Source organism: Haemorhous mexicanus, chromosome 4, assembly GCF_027477595.1.
Source record: "Haemorhous mexicanus isolate bHaeMex1 chromosome 4, bHaeMex1.pri, whole genome shotgun sequence".
NCBI lineage: Eukaryota > Metazoa > Chordata > Aves > Passeriformes > Fringillidae > Haemorhous > Haemorhous mexicanus.
The window spans coordinates 17501730-17516220 of record NC_082344.1 but is presented as its reverse complement, the minus strand read 5'-3'; the positions used below and the strand labels follow the sequence as shown (position 1 = coordinate 17516220).

Here is a 14491-nt window from a genome sequence, read left to right as displayed (position 1 = left end):
TTTAAAAATGCATAAAATGGGGGAGGTTTATGAATGAAATGGCAAAGAATATCTATGTAATGCCTCAAGATGATCAGCTGTAGACAGTGTGCAGGGATTACTCACATCACTGGTGTTGACAAACCACGTTATTTCCCCATAAGATGCCAGTTCCCCGTTCACGTAACACCGGAGTTCACTGTTCTTCCAGCGGTTATAGATGTGCACTATAGTCACCATGTACCACTAAACAATAAAAAAAATAATTGATATAACTCTATAAACACTTGGGAGTAACTTAAGCATTCAAGTGGGGCTTGGAAGACCAAATTCAACTTTTTATGTGAATTAAATTAAGACTGCAAGATGTATTTTAAGCAGAAAAGATTAATAAGTCACTGGTGAGTTTTCTTGCATTGCTATGTCAAAGAATAATATGCTATTCTTTCCACAAAGGAGCTTAAAAGGTATTTATGGCCTAAAACTTCAAAAATCTTAGTGACAATGCTGAACCAAATTCACACTGAAATACTCTGTAAATAAGTTCTAAACTGAGCTACTCTTAGCAGGATGGACTACTACAAATGCCATTTCAAAGAGCAAGGATGGCTCCAGACTAAAGCCTCTCAAAGGCTGTGCATGTCAAATTATCACAAACAGAATCCATATTTACAGCAAGGGATTACTGATAAGGAATTCCTGAGGAGGCCTCTTCTCCCACAAGATGTTTACATCAATTCCAGAAACATTACAGGATATCTAACTGAAAAAGGGAACATCCAACATCATATAACACTACCTAATAGGCAAGTCAGCCTTGAACACCAGTAATAAAATCAATTCATGTTTTAGTTGTAACATTCAAAGAAATAAGAATTCAGTACACATATTTGTTTTCCTCATTCCAGTGTAACTATTTTTCTACAGAAAGATGAGATTAATCAACAGCTTCAACACAGACTCCCAGGCTACAATTTTAGACTTGTGAAACGTGTTTGAATGATTTTATTATTTTCACTCACCTTTTGTGTCTTGAAATCAAATTTTACACAGTGCTGGAAACCTTTTCCCTTTGATTTTATGGACGTTACAATCAAGCAGCCTCCAACAAAGTGAGCGGAATAACCAAGTCCTTTGTTTGTTCGAAAACTGACAAATCAGAACAAAATCAGCACATACACAGATGGATGCAGAAATCATTGAAAAATTAATAGAAACCGAACATTAGCAAGATCAGCTTTACATAATACTCACCAATATAAATAGGGCTTATCCTTATCCACATTAATATTATTTACAGGATCCATTCTTAGCCAGGTGTGGAAAGTAAATCCATTCTGGTATGGCCACTTGGCAATAGGAGGTAAGGCAATAGCCTGAAGAAAGCAAGAAGTTATTCATATAGAAAGATCAACACAACAGTAAAGAGTGCAGCTTAAGATACACTCTAAAAATAAATGCTGATAAACAGAGGCACACTGCAAATGTATACAGTTCCTCTATACTGAAGAAAAAAAAAATCTGGCCTAACTTCTGTTCTCTTTGTACTTGATTGTTACATTATTTTATTAACTTAAATATTTAAAAACTGACCTTTATGCCTCAAAAAAAATTATTAATGGTAACCTACGCTTCAAAACTTAAATGCTTTAGTGAAAGCCTTATGGAATAACTTCTCAAAATGCAAATTCAGATTGGTTTGGTTTTATGGTAACCTGACAAAATAATCAGTTACATCTTCACATAGTGTTGGTATTCAGGAAAATAACTAATCATAAAGGGAATGCTGGCCACATTTCACTTAATAAATTATTTTCTCTCCTGAAATTCATATTTAAGTAGGCTTCCAGTGAGCATAACACAGAATTTCAAACTTCCTCAAATGAAACACAATGCAATCTCCACCAGGAAAAATCTTCATATCAAACATTGTTTTTAGTGCAAAGTCCTTGAGCTACAAACCATGCAGTAGAATCCTTTGTTTCAAACAGCTGGGGTTTATTTTTTGGAGTTTTTCAGTTGGTTTGGTTTTTTAGCATTACTGTTAACTTTCTGCTGGTGTGCAGCCCAGATTTGCAATACACACTGCAATTATGAATGCCATAACCTCTGATCAAAGATGCCACCCAGATGATCAATATCAATTAATTAAAAAACATCAAAGAATTCAAGTGTGTCCAGACTTGTTATTATGTTCCCATGCTCCATTCAGCTATTCCTGTTCACACAAAATGCTATAAATCCTTCTGTATATCAGCTAACTAACCAGCCTCCAAGTCTTTGCACCCAAGTCTTGGGAATTGGTAGCATTATCACTTGACTTAACTCACAATGGATCACAGAGTAATTATAATAAATACCTAATTTCTGAAACTTCTTAATTTAAATATATATAAAAATACCTACATAAAGATTACTGAGGCACCCCATTATCATAAAATATGGTTCAAGCAATCAACATAATTAACAGAAGTTAAAGCAGAAGTTAAATAGAAAACCACCAATAAACAAAATGAACACAAACGTGTCTGTCTATTGCCAAGTTTTGTTGCATGTGATAAAACTGCAGGAGCGCTTTTGTAGTAGTTGGCATTTTTCAGTCTCCAAAGTTTTCATTCAAAAAAATAATTCATTAGGTCATCGAGTTGGTGAAATTCAGTCTCAAGCCACCAAGGCAGAAAGCTAATGGGTTTATGTGAAGAAAACTGGAAAGAGTCATCTGATAAAACTTATTCAAATCCTATTCTGAATTAAGCATGAAATTTTGAACATAATTTTTCATTCTACAATTGTAGAAGTAAAAGCGTTGACATACTTGAGTTCCATCAGAAGATTCTGCAAAGGATTTTCCAACTGCCTATTTAGTTTCAAATTCTTTTTCAAGTGAATACCACAGACCTTAGAAATGAGTCACATGAACAATTACAAAAAGACTAATTGTTGCTAAATGTAATCCTTTTCAGTATTATTCAGCTTATAAATGTCTAGGATCAATACTTTCTCAAAGATTTCTAATAAGCATCTAGAGTGAAAAGAAGATATATTCTATTTGCAACACAATTTAACTGGACCAGTCTGAAAAAACCCCAACAAAATACAAAAAAGCAGCCTCATTTGTATCCATTCATTATGTAATAGTATTTGTCCTTCTGTAGTGATATTGCACATCTATTATAAACACAATTTATTCAGGCACTAGTGTAGGTGTCAGGCAGAGAAAAAAATTTGGTTAGAACTCTATGGCAATGACAGATGAGACAAAAAACACCATAAATGAAAATAACCAAAGGCCTTAATAGAACAGTGAGCAAACAAACAAGAAATGTAAAATATCTACATACCGCAGCACTTTTTCCTGGAAAGCTGAAAAAGGCATCAGGTCCATACTTCTGAGGCATGTGTTTCAACACAGACAGTAACTTCCCAGCATGGGGTGGCTGACAAAAGAATTATTACATTTGTGAATAAGTAAAACAAACCTCTAAGAAAGAAAAGGCTATACACACAAAAATCAAATTTTAGCACATTTTAAAACTTTGCACATGGTTGAATAACACCCTACTAAGACACTCAGCACTCTCAATAAAACAACATTAACAGCCATGAATACCTTCACACAATACAAAGTAGATTCACTGAATGAAAGTTAATTAGGTAACTTCACTAAGGACTTGAAGGCCAGAGCCACATTCACCCAGCATAAACTAAACTGACCCTGAATGCTGATTCCTGCCACTGTCTGTTCATTCCCATCAGCTCTCTATGACTTTGCTGTAAGCTAAAGAAAATTAACTACTCCAGATTAAAACTAATTTAGGGAAAACAAATGCTAACCAATTCTAATTACAGCTGTTCTGGGAAGTGGCTGAGTGAAACCTAGGCCAGCACAAGGGAGACAGGGAATAGCTAGCAATAGGGAGAGGGAAGATCAGCAGAAGGATTATTTTCATCAGGACGACAGTCACACATTAGATTAAACTGATGTGGTTTATACTTTCACTTAAGTCCATGGAGAAAGATTCAAGTCCCAAGGGCAGTTTGGAGCACCTAAACTGAGTGCTCAGTGTGAATACTTAACAGTTCTCCACCACTCATACCCTGATAATTTTATTGTAATAGTCTGCAACTATAAACTCCAAATCAAGTGTATGAGCTCACAATAACAGGAAAACAGCAAATACTGATCATAGTGACAGGACAATTTTGTGTGCTGTCTTTCACCACACCATATCTTTCTTTTAAACTACGATTTTAATAATCCTGATATTTTCCTGAAAGTGCCCTTTTTCACTCTGTTGTTAACAGTTAACCCTCAGAAAACTATGCATGATGTTGGAGCATTGCATGATCCATCACAAGTATTTCAAATGTACCAAAGTTGGAGTCAGCTAAGCAGTGCTTCAAGAATCTGAGTTAAAACTGAGGAGGAAATGTTGAGAGCTGCTTAGATGTCTGCAGTGCTGTAGAATTTGACCAGGTAAATTGTGTTGCAGCAAAATACTTGGTATCTTTTCAGTTCTGCTAATTTTAAGATTTACAGAGTTGTACAACTCCTTGGCAATCCAACTGTGGCATTGTTCTCTTGCTTTCCCCAGTATTTGGTCTTTAATAAGGAAAGGAAATTAAATGCAAATAGCAGAGAGACAGGAAATGAAAAAGTTAATGTTACAGGGACAACTTTATTTCACCTACTTATTGAACATACTCTCTATGTTCAATTACTAAGTTTAAACCATCTATAAAGCTTAGAGTATTTTTCTTTAAGGAGGTTAAAGAAGTTATTTATTTCAAAGGGCCTTTTAAAGTCTGCAGTAATATGTGCGCATACTTGCTTTTATATGGTATACCATTTTTTTAAATTATTTGAAGTCAACAGAGACACTGCTACCTCTCCCCTACACTAGCCAGAGTATTTAGAAATAAGAGGAGCTGAATTAAAATTCAAAGCAGGTAAAATGATTGTTAAAATAGTTCCCAAGTCCAATGAAACAACAACTGTGTTGAAGAAAACTTTATCAGGTGGCCTCTACAACACAGAGAGTTTTACTTTAGGGAAGGTGGTTACTCAGCTGTAAAAGGGTCCCTTTCTATTCCACACAAGAACAAGAGAAAAATTTTACAATTTTTCATTGGGACTTATTTCCTTCAGTTCAATTTCTGCCAAAGTTTTCACTTTCCTAACCGTATACATTTTTTTCATCTTCAAGTAAAATACAGCAATGTGAAAATGGGAGCAAACAGAGCTGCCTATGTAGGTATTTTTTTATTTATTTCTCTCTTCTGATTTAAAAAAACAATATGCCTTTTTCCTTCAATTTCACATAGCTGGAATAAAAAAAATAAAATCATGTGCATAAAACACTTTAAAGTCACTTTATTATTCCCAGGTGTTCAAAAAGACCAATATAGTCCACAGGTTCAGGAAGAAATTTAAGTTAATCTCTATTCTACTCTCTGTATTTTAATTGCTTTCAGGTAAAAAAGATTCTTTATATAATAGAAGAAAGCTTCCTATATTTTTTGGTACATTCAAAATTTGTATTGTGAAGTTTTTGGAACAGTCTTAACTAGTGAAAATTAGGAAAAACAAAAACAATATGTTAAAAATTGTTTCAGTTTTGTGTTTTCTTTTACCCATCTCCCTTTTTCTCCTTGCAGCTTGCTGAAGAATAACTTCAGCTCTCGAACTGTCAGGTTATAGCTAGCCAACACACCAAGCATGTCCACTAAGAGATCTGAAAAGCAGAAAGAACAACAATGTAAGTGCTTAATAAAATGCCAAGTCAAATTTTTATCATCTAATTAATAACTGTGTCCATGAGAAGCAGCATAGTTTGAGTCCCACACTGGGGGAGGCTGTACCTGCAATCATGTTGTCAGCTCTGTCGATCCTCCTGAGCACTTGTTCCACGAGCCCCACTTCCGTACAGGCCTGGAGGTTCCGTATGCTTTTCTTCAGGATTGCTGTGAACATGCTCCAAACCTCAGCCTGGCAGGTGATGTCACACTTATCCAGTAAGTCCACCATGCAGGTGATGCCCTCTCCTTCTTGGATGATAAAATTCATTTCCAAGTCAAACTGGCCCCCAACGAGCTTTCAGAGAAAAATATTAAAAAAAAAAAAATGCTTAAGGCAACTGTATCAAAGTACTAACCTATGTCTAAAGTCATTCATTCTGTGAGAAGAAAACTATCAAAGGGGAAAAAACATAATAATGAGGCCAATATCAATGTACCATCTTATTTTTCTTCTGTTTCAAGTTCTGTTGAGTAACAAAGGTGCTCTTAAGGTGTCAACTATTATCAGATAATTGCTGCAGAAAACATTTGGTTAGTTTAGGATAGAGATGTCCCAAGCTGAGCTGAAAAGTGAAGATACCAAGTGAATGTTTTAAAACAAGTGAGCCCAACAAAGCAGTCAAGATATCTTAAAGGACCTGGAGTGACCTCATATTTGCTTAACAAATCTCTATTAAGAGGGTAATTCTAGCCAAAAGGAGCTGATGCACATCACAAATATTCCCACTTACAAACACTTGTGAGATGTTCCAGTGATTAAAGCTGGTAAAGAATTAGCTGCCAGGTTCCTTAGCAGCCCCAGGTACTCAAAGGAAGCAAAGGCTTGCTGTATTTGCAGGTATGTGGAACAGCAGCACTGTTCCCAGCCTTTGGCTGTGATTTGGCTATGACACTTAAATCCTGTAATATTTCAGGTCTTCTAGAGGCAAGTTTTGTTTCAACATACACTGAGTAAGAGGCCACATATGCCTGTGCAGAGGGGAAGGAAATAACCTGCTCCACTCTCACTTGCACACTTAATAAAACAAAAATTCCAGCTGAAGGCAAAATACATTAACTTATTTATATCAGCTCCCTCCCATCCACTCTTTCAAGTTCTCTTGGACTTCAGAGCTGTATTAGCCTTAAAAATGTGCCATGCTTACCAAAATAACCATTATATACCAGCATACAAACAAGAATTCAGATATCATTGACTCAAATTATCAAATGGCTCATGACCAGAAATATTTCAGCTTGGTCTCACTTCTGCAAGTCTATGTTATTATTTCCCTCCTACATGGTGGTGCTCTTTGACAGGCTTTGGCCATTAACAGCCTCAGTACTGTCACCTGCTGAAGTCACACCATGTCAAAACTGCCCCAGAATCCTAACTTGCTTCCATATTAGCTCCAACAGCTACTCTCAGCTAGTCAGGATCCAAAGAACAACATACAGAATAGAACATACGCTCTTCATTAACCACTGAAATTACCATACATTTTCCTCAAGTGTCTAAACCTTGCTACTTTGAAGAAGCAATCTTTGGACTTCTGGGAATAAATCAGTAGTGCCAAACATCACAGGAAACAGAGAAAGTTACTGCTCATTTAACAGAATAGAAAATGTCACATGGCAACGATTTCTAAACAGTAATTTACACTTTTCCATTTTCTCCTCTCTGGGTCATGAAAAATAATTATGCAATTTACTATCAGATGCTTCCACAATATCTTGGAAAACAGCAAGAACTGAATAGGGTGACTTGAGTTATATTCCCAGCTTCTCTATATCAACTCATGCTGTCAACTCAAACAAATCCATCAAATCATTACCATCCTCCAAGCCTCAGTTTTCCCCTTCCAAAAGATGGAACAGAGGCCTAACTCAAGAAAGCTCTGTAGGGTATGCTAGGCAGAAAGAATTGACACAGAATTATCTCAAAACAAATGTGAAGAAAAATATACACCCTACCTTAAAGAAAACTCCCAACAAAGCATTTGAAAATGAAAATACATAATCAGAGTTATAACTCATTTCACTGAATTTATCTTCTACAAAACTGAAGTATTCCTCAAGAATACTCTTCTTAAAATCAAGCTAAAAAACAAAGACAATATTGTATTCTGTGTAGAGACAGAACAGCTGAAGATTAAATTCTAGCCACAAACCACCTGCTAATTCTTAACAAGAAATTCAACTCTTTATGCATTTGGTTTTAACTATCAGCCAACCATCAATTATCACACAAAAACCACATACAGCTACAAGGAGGTGACCTTACCTTCACCCTATAGTCTACACCACCAATCTTTCATTTTTGGCTACATACACTATTATCAGAACCCACCCATCCAAGAAGCTGTCAAATTAGGTTTCCAATCTCATCTGCAAACATAACCATTTCAGGAAGGACATTCCAGGAATAAAATGCTATGTTAAAAAATAATTACCATTTTAACACTTCCTGTGAGGGAAGTGAGGACAAAAAAAATTACCAGGGCAAGCAGAAAACCCAAGGCAGGGTGCAGCTGATGTACAATATGTATGCACATCCATTAGATACACACAGGCACACACACCCCCCACACTATGTCATATTAACCCTTTCTAATGGTGATTTGAAACTGATCAACCTTCAAAACACAAATTTGTTTCCAATGACAGGGATCATAATCCAGGTCCATGCATTGGCTAGTTATTATCTAAGCTGTAGTAATGGCTGTGCACAGCAAAATGTAATCTTCCCGAATGTCACAGTAAGTTATGAATATCTGAGCAGCTTAATGCACCTTACTAGCCATGAAGTGTGAGAATGTAATCTTATTACCTTTTTTATGGTTGTATTTTTTTGAATAATGTAGCCTTTGAACTGATGTATAGTCTTTCCTTGCACTTTAGCATGATTTGGTCTCCTGTGCCGCACAGTACATTTTTCAAAATTCTCCAATTCAACGTATTTTAAGTCCTATGCTGAGCTGCATAAACAATCTTTATAGCAACCCACAGGGTGGCATAATGTTTTCTTTCTCCAGCATATAGAATTAAGTACAAGCTTACAGGAATGGTTTTAAAGGGCAGCATTCAAATACATCCTCACAAATTTTGGATTTTGCCAGTTATATCCATCTTCAAAAAAATATATATACTAAACCAATAGCTCAAGCTTCTCAGTAAAATAGTTCTATATTTAGCTGATTGAGAACAGAGAGAATACAGCAATTTTTGAATACACATGCAGAAAGTGTATTTTTCCCCCCTTAGGGAATTAAACTAATGAGAGGTCAACATAGTAGCACTAATTTTGAGCATAAAATAGCAGTACAACGATTAGAAATAAAACCAAAAAGACAGTTTAAACACACTTAACCTTTCTTTGCAATGAAGTGATGTGAGATATGAAAGAAATGCTTCACTGTTTGGGTGAGCATCTACCAAACTACTGCATACAGAAAATAGCTCAGAATAAAGAGTCAAGCTCCACTTTCAGGAAAGAGCATGATCTGGATTATTAATCTAATTTAAATTATTTCTCCCATTGACAGATAGAAAATATTTAGAAAGCTTGCAAGACAACCCAAGAAAAATTATTTCAATGACCTTTAACACAAAAAGAAGAAACCAAGTCCAAAATCAGTATTTCTCCTGGAAAAGACAAATTTGTTATACTTAGAAGAACTACAGGGCTGGATCTTCACATTTTTATCTCAAACCCCCCAGAAAAGTCTTCACTTCTACAGAGTTTCCTCATCCTTCTGGTTGTTAGATAAGCCACAGATCAAGTACTTGCTTTGTTCCTCAAAGCCAAGATGAAGGGCTGTTAACCAAACTATGACTTCCCCCCTTTCCTCAAAATTATTATTTTTTAATATCAGAACTGTTTCTTTAGTATGTCCAAAACAAGGCGTATGAACACCTATTCCATGAAGGAAAAAAAAAATGCAGTCAAACATGCTGGCTCAATATCAGTGAATTTTTTTTTAAGTTTATGCTTAATAAGAACCTGCATTGCTGGGCATTTATAATATTCTTTGCCTATGTTTATTCCTTTCTTCCACCAAAGAAATAAACCACCTCCCTGACTCTGTTGTCCCCTTTCAAATACTCAGAAACATATTGCACATATTCAGAGATTCATTGAATTTAGTTGATTAAAAATTATTGATCATCAAAAATAAATGCCAAAGATATGGGAAGCATAAGAATTAAAATCTCTCTAGGGGAAGAATCTCATAAGATCCTGTATGATTCCAAGTTGGTCAAATTCCAAGGGCACACAATAAATAGGAAAAGTCAGCACCATGATACACATTCATGATGTGATAAAAAGATGGTTGTGATTTGGAAAGGCTTCTACAGAACAGAAGACAAAAAACATTGCAAAAGATAATAACTCAGACATACGAATTTCCATGCAATCTTTTCCACCACTAACACAGCATCTGGAGGTGAGAACATTAAAATCTGTGTCCTAAGAAGATTTGGCAGGAAAGCCAAAGAGTCTGGATAGTTTGGTTAAGTACATCAAATAATGACATTAGCATTCCAGTCAGTGACACAGGGCTTAGGTCCAGAGAGGTTAATAGGGAGGACAAGAAAGGGGCAGAAAAAGCCTGGATGTCTACTTTTTTCTTCATTATATTGCTAGTGTATTGACCATCATGCACTAGAAAAACTAGAGAAAACACAGAGAACTGGGGGAAGACCCACTCAAAAAAAGTGAGGTCACACCTTCCAGCAAGACACAGATGATTTACAGTCATTTGCTACCTTGGCTCAAAGTTTAAAGTAAGTGAGACCATGAAAGTGCAAATGACCAGTGACTCTTTCAGAGAAGGAAAGGTTCTTTTCCAACCACTTTTGTAAGCAAAAGACTTCTCTTGAATCTTGCTCCATTTTCAGACTCGGTTTCTCCCACTGGAAATAGGTTTCTCCCATTTCCAAACAAAACCAGAAATTACACAAAAAACCCCAAACAAACAAAAAACCAAAAAACCCACCAACATCAAAGAACAAACAGGTAATTTTTGCAGAAAATCACAAACTTTTCCTGCCGATACCTTAGGTTGAAGTCACCAATCTCCACCTTTCAGCATTATCCTACAGTTACACCATAATAAAAAAATACTAATAGTACTAATCTACCTTCCAAAGGAAAAAGGATGGAAAGAAAGGAAGAAAAAAAAAAATCTCCTTAATTAGCTGCTTTCTCTCTTATTGCCAAGTTCATAACAAAGCCTACAACTTCATTTACCTGGCAAATAAGAAGTCTATTTTAATCCAGGCATATTGAAAGTGGCATTGCACAACAGCACTGCACCCATTTTAAACTTGATGCTTCTATGGGTTTCTGTTCAACATTGTTCTTAACTATAATCAAAGCTGGATCATCCAGGGAGAAACCATTCCCATTGCTTCCCTTCAAAGGGATGTAATATAAATGTTTTGCATTAAAATAAAATTTCTTCAAGTCTGTCATTTGGAAAACTGCCTAAATGTGAATTCAACAGGCACCCACAAGTCGTTAAGAGTCTACTGCTGCCACCTAATGTTGTATATTTGAAACCATTAGCCCAGAATCACACATTTTTAAGACAGTGTCTCAGCACTGTATCATTCTCTTCCTCCTCCACACACCTCTACCAGCAGCTTATATCAGCATGCTTCATCACAATAAAGAAAAAAGCTGTTTCTCGAGGAAGTAAGGCAGGATAAAACTTCCAAGTAGCAGAAGAGTTTACATTTAAGCACTGGCTTCTATAAAACCAGAGTTTCATCAACTTCCCAAAAGCTAACTACAGGGGACATACAATTTACCCAGGAAATTACTGGCAAGTGTCTCCTATCCAGTTCATCTGAGACATAAACCAGCTCATTAAAACTTTTCTTTAAAAATGCACTTAGCTATGCATTCATGAAAATTACACTCTCAGTGAAAATAACAAATGCAAAAAAATCAAAATTCTTGACCATGTAGGTTCAATACATCTAAAGCATCCTTCTGGTATATGAGTTTTTCCTTCCCAAGAGAATGAAGGGGGGATAAAAAATTTTAAAATATAATTATGCTGTAATCAATGATTCTTTATTTAACCTAGCTAATAATGTAGTGTTTTCACTCTACTTGCAAGTATTTTTATGTCAAATTAGTTCACTAACACGATTAGTTCAGTTTGTAGCTTGCAGCTGAAGGCCCAGTGAAAACAGAGCAATGCAAGGAAGAATTAGCTCTACACAACATTTTTAAACACTGGGGCTGGGGAAACAGGTCTATGAATTTCAAATTTTATACTTTTTGTATTTAATCTACTTTATAAAGAGCCATTAAATATCTTTTAAGTACATGCCAAAATCTGAAAATCAGTATCTTATAAAGGGAGCAACACCAGTTTTAAGCGAAATTATTAGCAAAGTTAAATTCTATCTCACACAAACAGGAAAAAAAAATTCTACAATTATCAGTTTGGTATCCATTCAAAAAGGGATCTTAGTACAAATAGTTAAAATTAAAAACACCATGCTTGAACTCAAAACAGCATTCCATGCTAGATGGTCTTTAAGGCCCCTTCCAACCAAGGCATTCTATGATTCTTTGACACCACCATGCACTTTTCCTCTATCTTCCAGAAATTCAACAACAGATTCCAAAGACGAAAGGCATAAACAAGTCCAATACAAGGAATTTTTGCCTTCTCCCAGTCTTTACTGTCCCATCAAGAGGTGAGAGAGCTGATCCACAAAGGATTGCCAAAAACACAAAACACAAGTCTCAAGAGCCCACAATGGCACTGACCAAACTGTAGATAATATCCAGCAAGCCTGCAGCCATTGGAAAAGTTCAGATAGGGAAACAGAAGACAGGATAAAACTGATTCCCTACCAGATTTTATCTGACACATAACACTAGGTATAAAGGCCCTTCGCCCCTGGGGAGGCTGCACCACTGAGCTTTATTTCAAATCCCTGAGAACAAGGAACTGCCAAGTTGAATTTTTGTAAAATCAAACAATTTCAAGACTAAATTTCAATATTCTCCAAGCAATGGCTAAAGGTGTATTTACAACACATGACAGTTTCCCTTGTTTCACATGTATTATGTATTTCAAGAGATATTACCATAGAAAATATCTAAATCCAGCTGAAATTCTCATCTTTCCAGTACCTGTATTAACAGCATTAAATTCTGCTTTTGTTTTAATGAACTTTTTTCAGTGTACCTTAACCTATGATCCTGTTTACGACATAAAAGAAAGATAAAACTCTGAGAGATCATTTAATAACATGCAAATTTGTAGCTCCATACAGGAAATGAAATATCCTAAATCTTTACATCACATCAGATTCATATGTGCATTGAAAGCAAATAAATCATTTAAACCATGATACAGAGAACCTTTTTAAATTTGCATTTATCTACAGTAAATACTGCCATGTTCTTTAATAGCTGGCTAGTGCAATCTTAGCAAACTAATGATTTATGGTTTTGACATTTTAAAAATCAGAAATCTGTCATTTTATGACACCTGGTAGAAAGTCTGCTAGAGTTGGAGTTACATTACTCTGAATTTAAACTCAGGTACATGAAGCATACATAGCAAAGCACTGTACCAAGCACCCATTTCATTATTCCAACACTTCCCTTCCTAGCTACATGTCTAAAAGTTATCGAATGTTTTTACTTGAAATAATAATAGATTTAATTTTTTTTTAATTTTCATCAAGCAAGATACCTTTTTGTCAGCTCTGGAAATATCAGCCATCAGCAAACAAACCCACTCTGCTGTACATTGAGAACACCATACTTCAGTGACCAAGCTGCACAGGTCTGAATCATGTCCTACCTTAATCTCTCCCCTCAAGCAAGGCACCCAAAAGATAACATTTCTAATACCACATTAATTAACAACAAGTCCAGAGTGGGGAACAAACCCTACAGTCAGAACGGCTTTACAGGGAATAATACCCTGCTTGCACTCACTTCCATCAGTCAGGACATTTATGCTGTAAGCAATTTTTTTCCACCTAGAGCTTAAATCAGACAAAAAAACAACACTGCCCACCACCGACACCATGCCTGAGCAAACATAGCTGCAGTTCACATGCTTAGCATTTTCTAACATGCTTAGCATTCATCATCTAAAAAAACTAACAGCCCACTGCTTTTTTGTTACTTAAATGTAAAATACTACCAAATACATGTTTTCTTTCAACCAAGCTGGTGCGCAAAGCCAGCCACTATATTTCAACAAGAAAACATTTTAGGATGCTTCATGTAAGAATTTATTTTACTTATGATTTTATGAAATATTATATTTATTTCCCTTTGGCAAGGGAAATCACTGGTATAGTAAACCCCTTCCAATTACAAAGAAATACAAACAATTATAGACCTTTTCTTGTGTATGCCACTTACACCAAACAGAAATACTTCTAAATATATATAGATATATATCGACAACAAGTAAATAATGTACAAAACACACTATATTATAGCTTCTGAAAATTGCAGTTTCCTAAGCTAAGAAAACTAGAGAGAATGTAAATAATTCTCAAAGAGTCTCCCAGTGCAACCAAAGAGAGGATCTTCCCCCCAAGCAAGGCATTCCTCTGGAACATGGAAAGAAAATACTTTTTGAATCCTTACTAAAAAAAATTATAATTAGAAAGTTTTTTTTTTCTCTTTAAGTCTTTTTAATTCCTATTTTTGTATTTGTTATAATATGATATATTAGTA

At 35.5% G+C, this 14491-nt stretch overlaps 1 protein-coding gene across 8 annotated transcripts in view; it reads right to left on the bottom strand.

Moving 5' to 3' along the window:
* LRBA (LPS responsive beige-like anchor protein) overlaps positions 1 to 14491 on the bottom strand; it is a 370012-nt gene that overhangs the window by 322988 nt on the left and 32533 nt on the right. For all 8 annotated transcript variants that reach the window (XM_059843942.1, XM_059843943.1, XM_059843945.1 and 5 more), the window contains exons 2-7: positions 5842 to 6073; positions 5614 to 5714; positions 3321 to 3416; positions 1234 to 1355; positions 1002 to 1128; positions 106 to 225 (exon numbers count right to left, since the gene is read on the bottom strand). In XM_059843942.1, coding sequence (XP_059699925.1) covers positions 106 to 225; positions 1002 to 1128; positions 1234 to 1355; positions 3321 to 3416; positions 5614 to 5714; positions 5842 to 6073 — 798 coding nt within the window. The remainder of the gene's footprint in view (positions 1 to 105; positions 226 to 1001; positions 1129 to 1233; positions 1356 to 3320; positions 3417 to 5613; positions 5715 to 5841; positions 6074 to 14491) is intronic.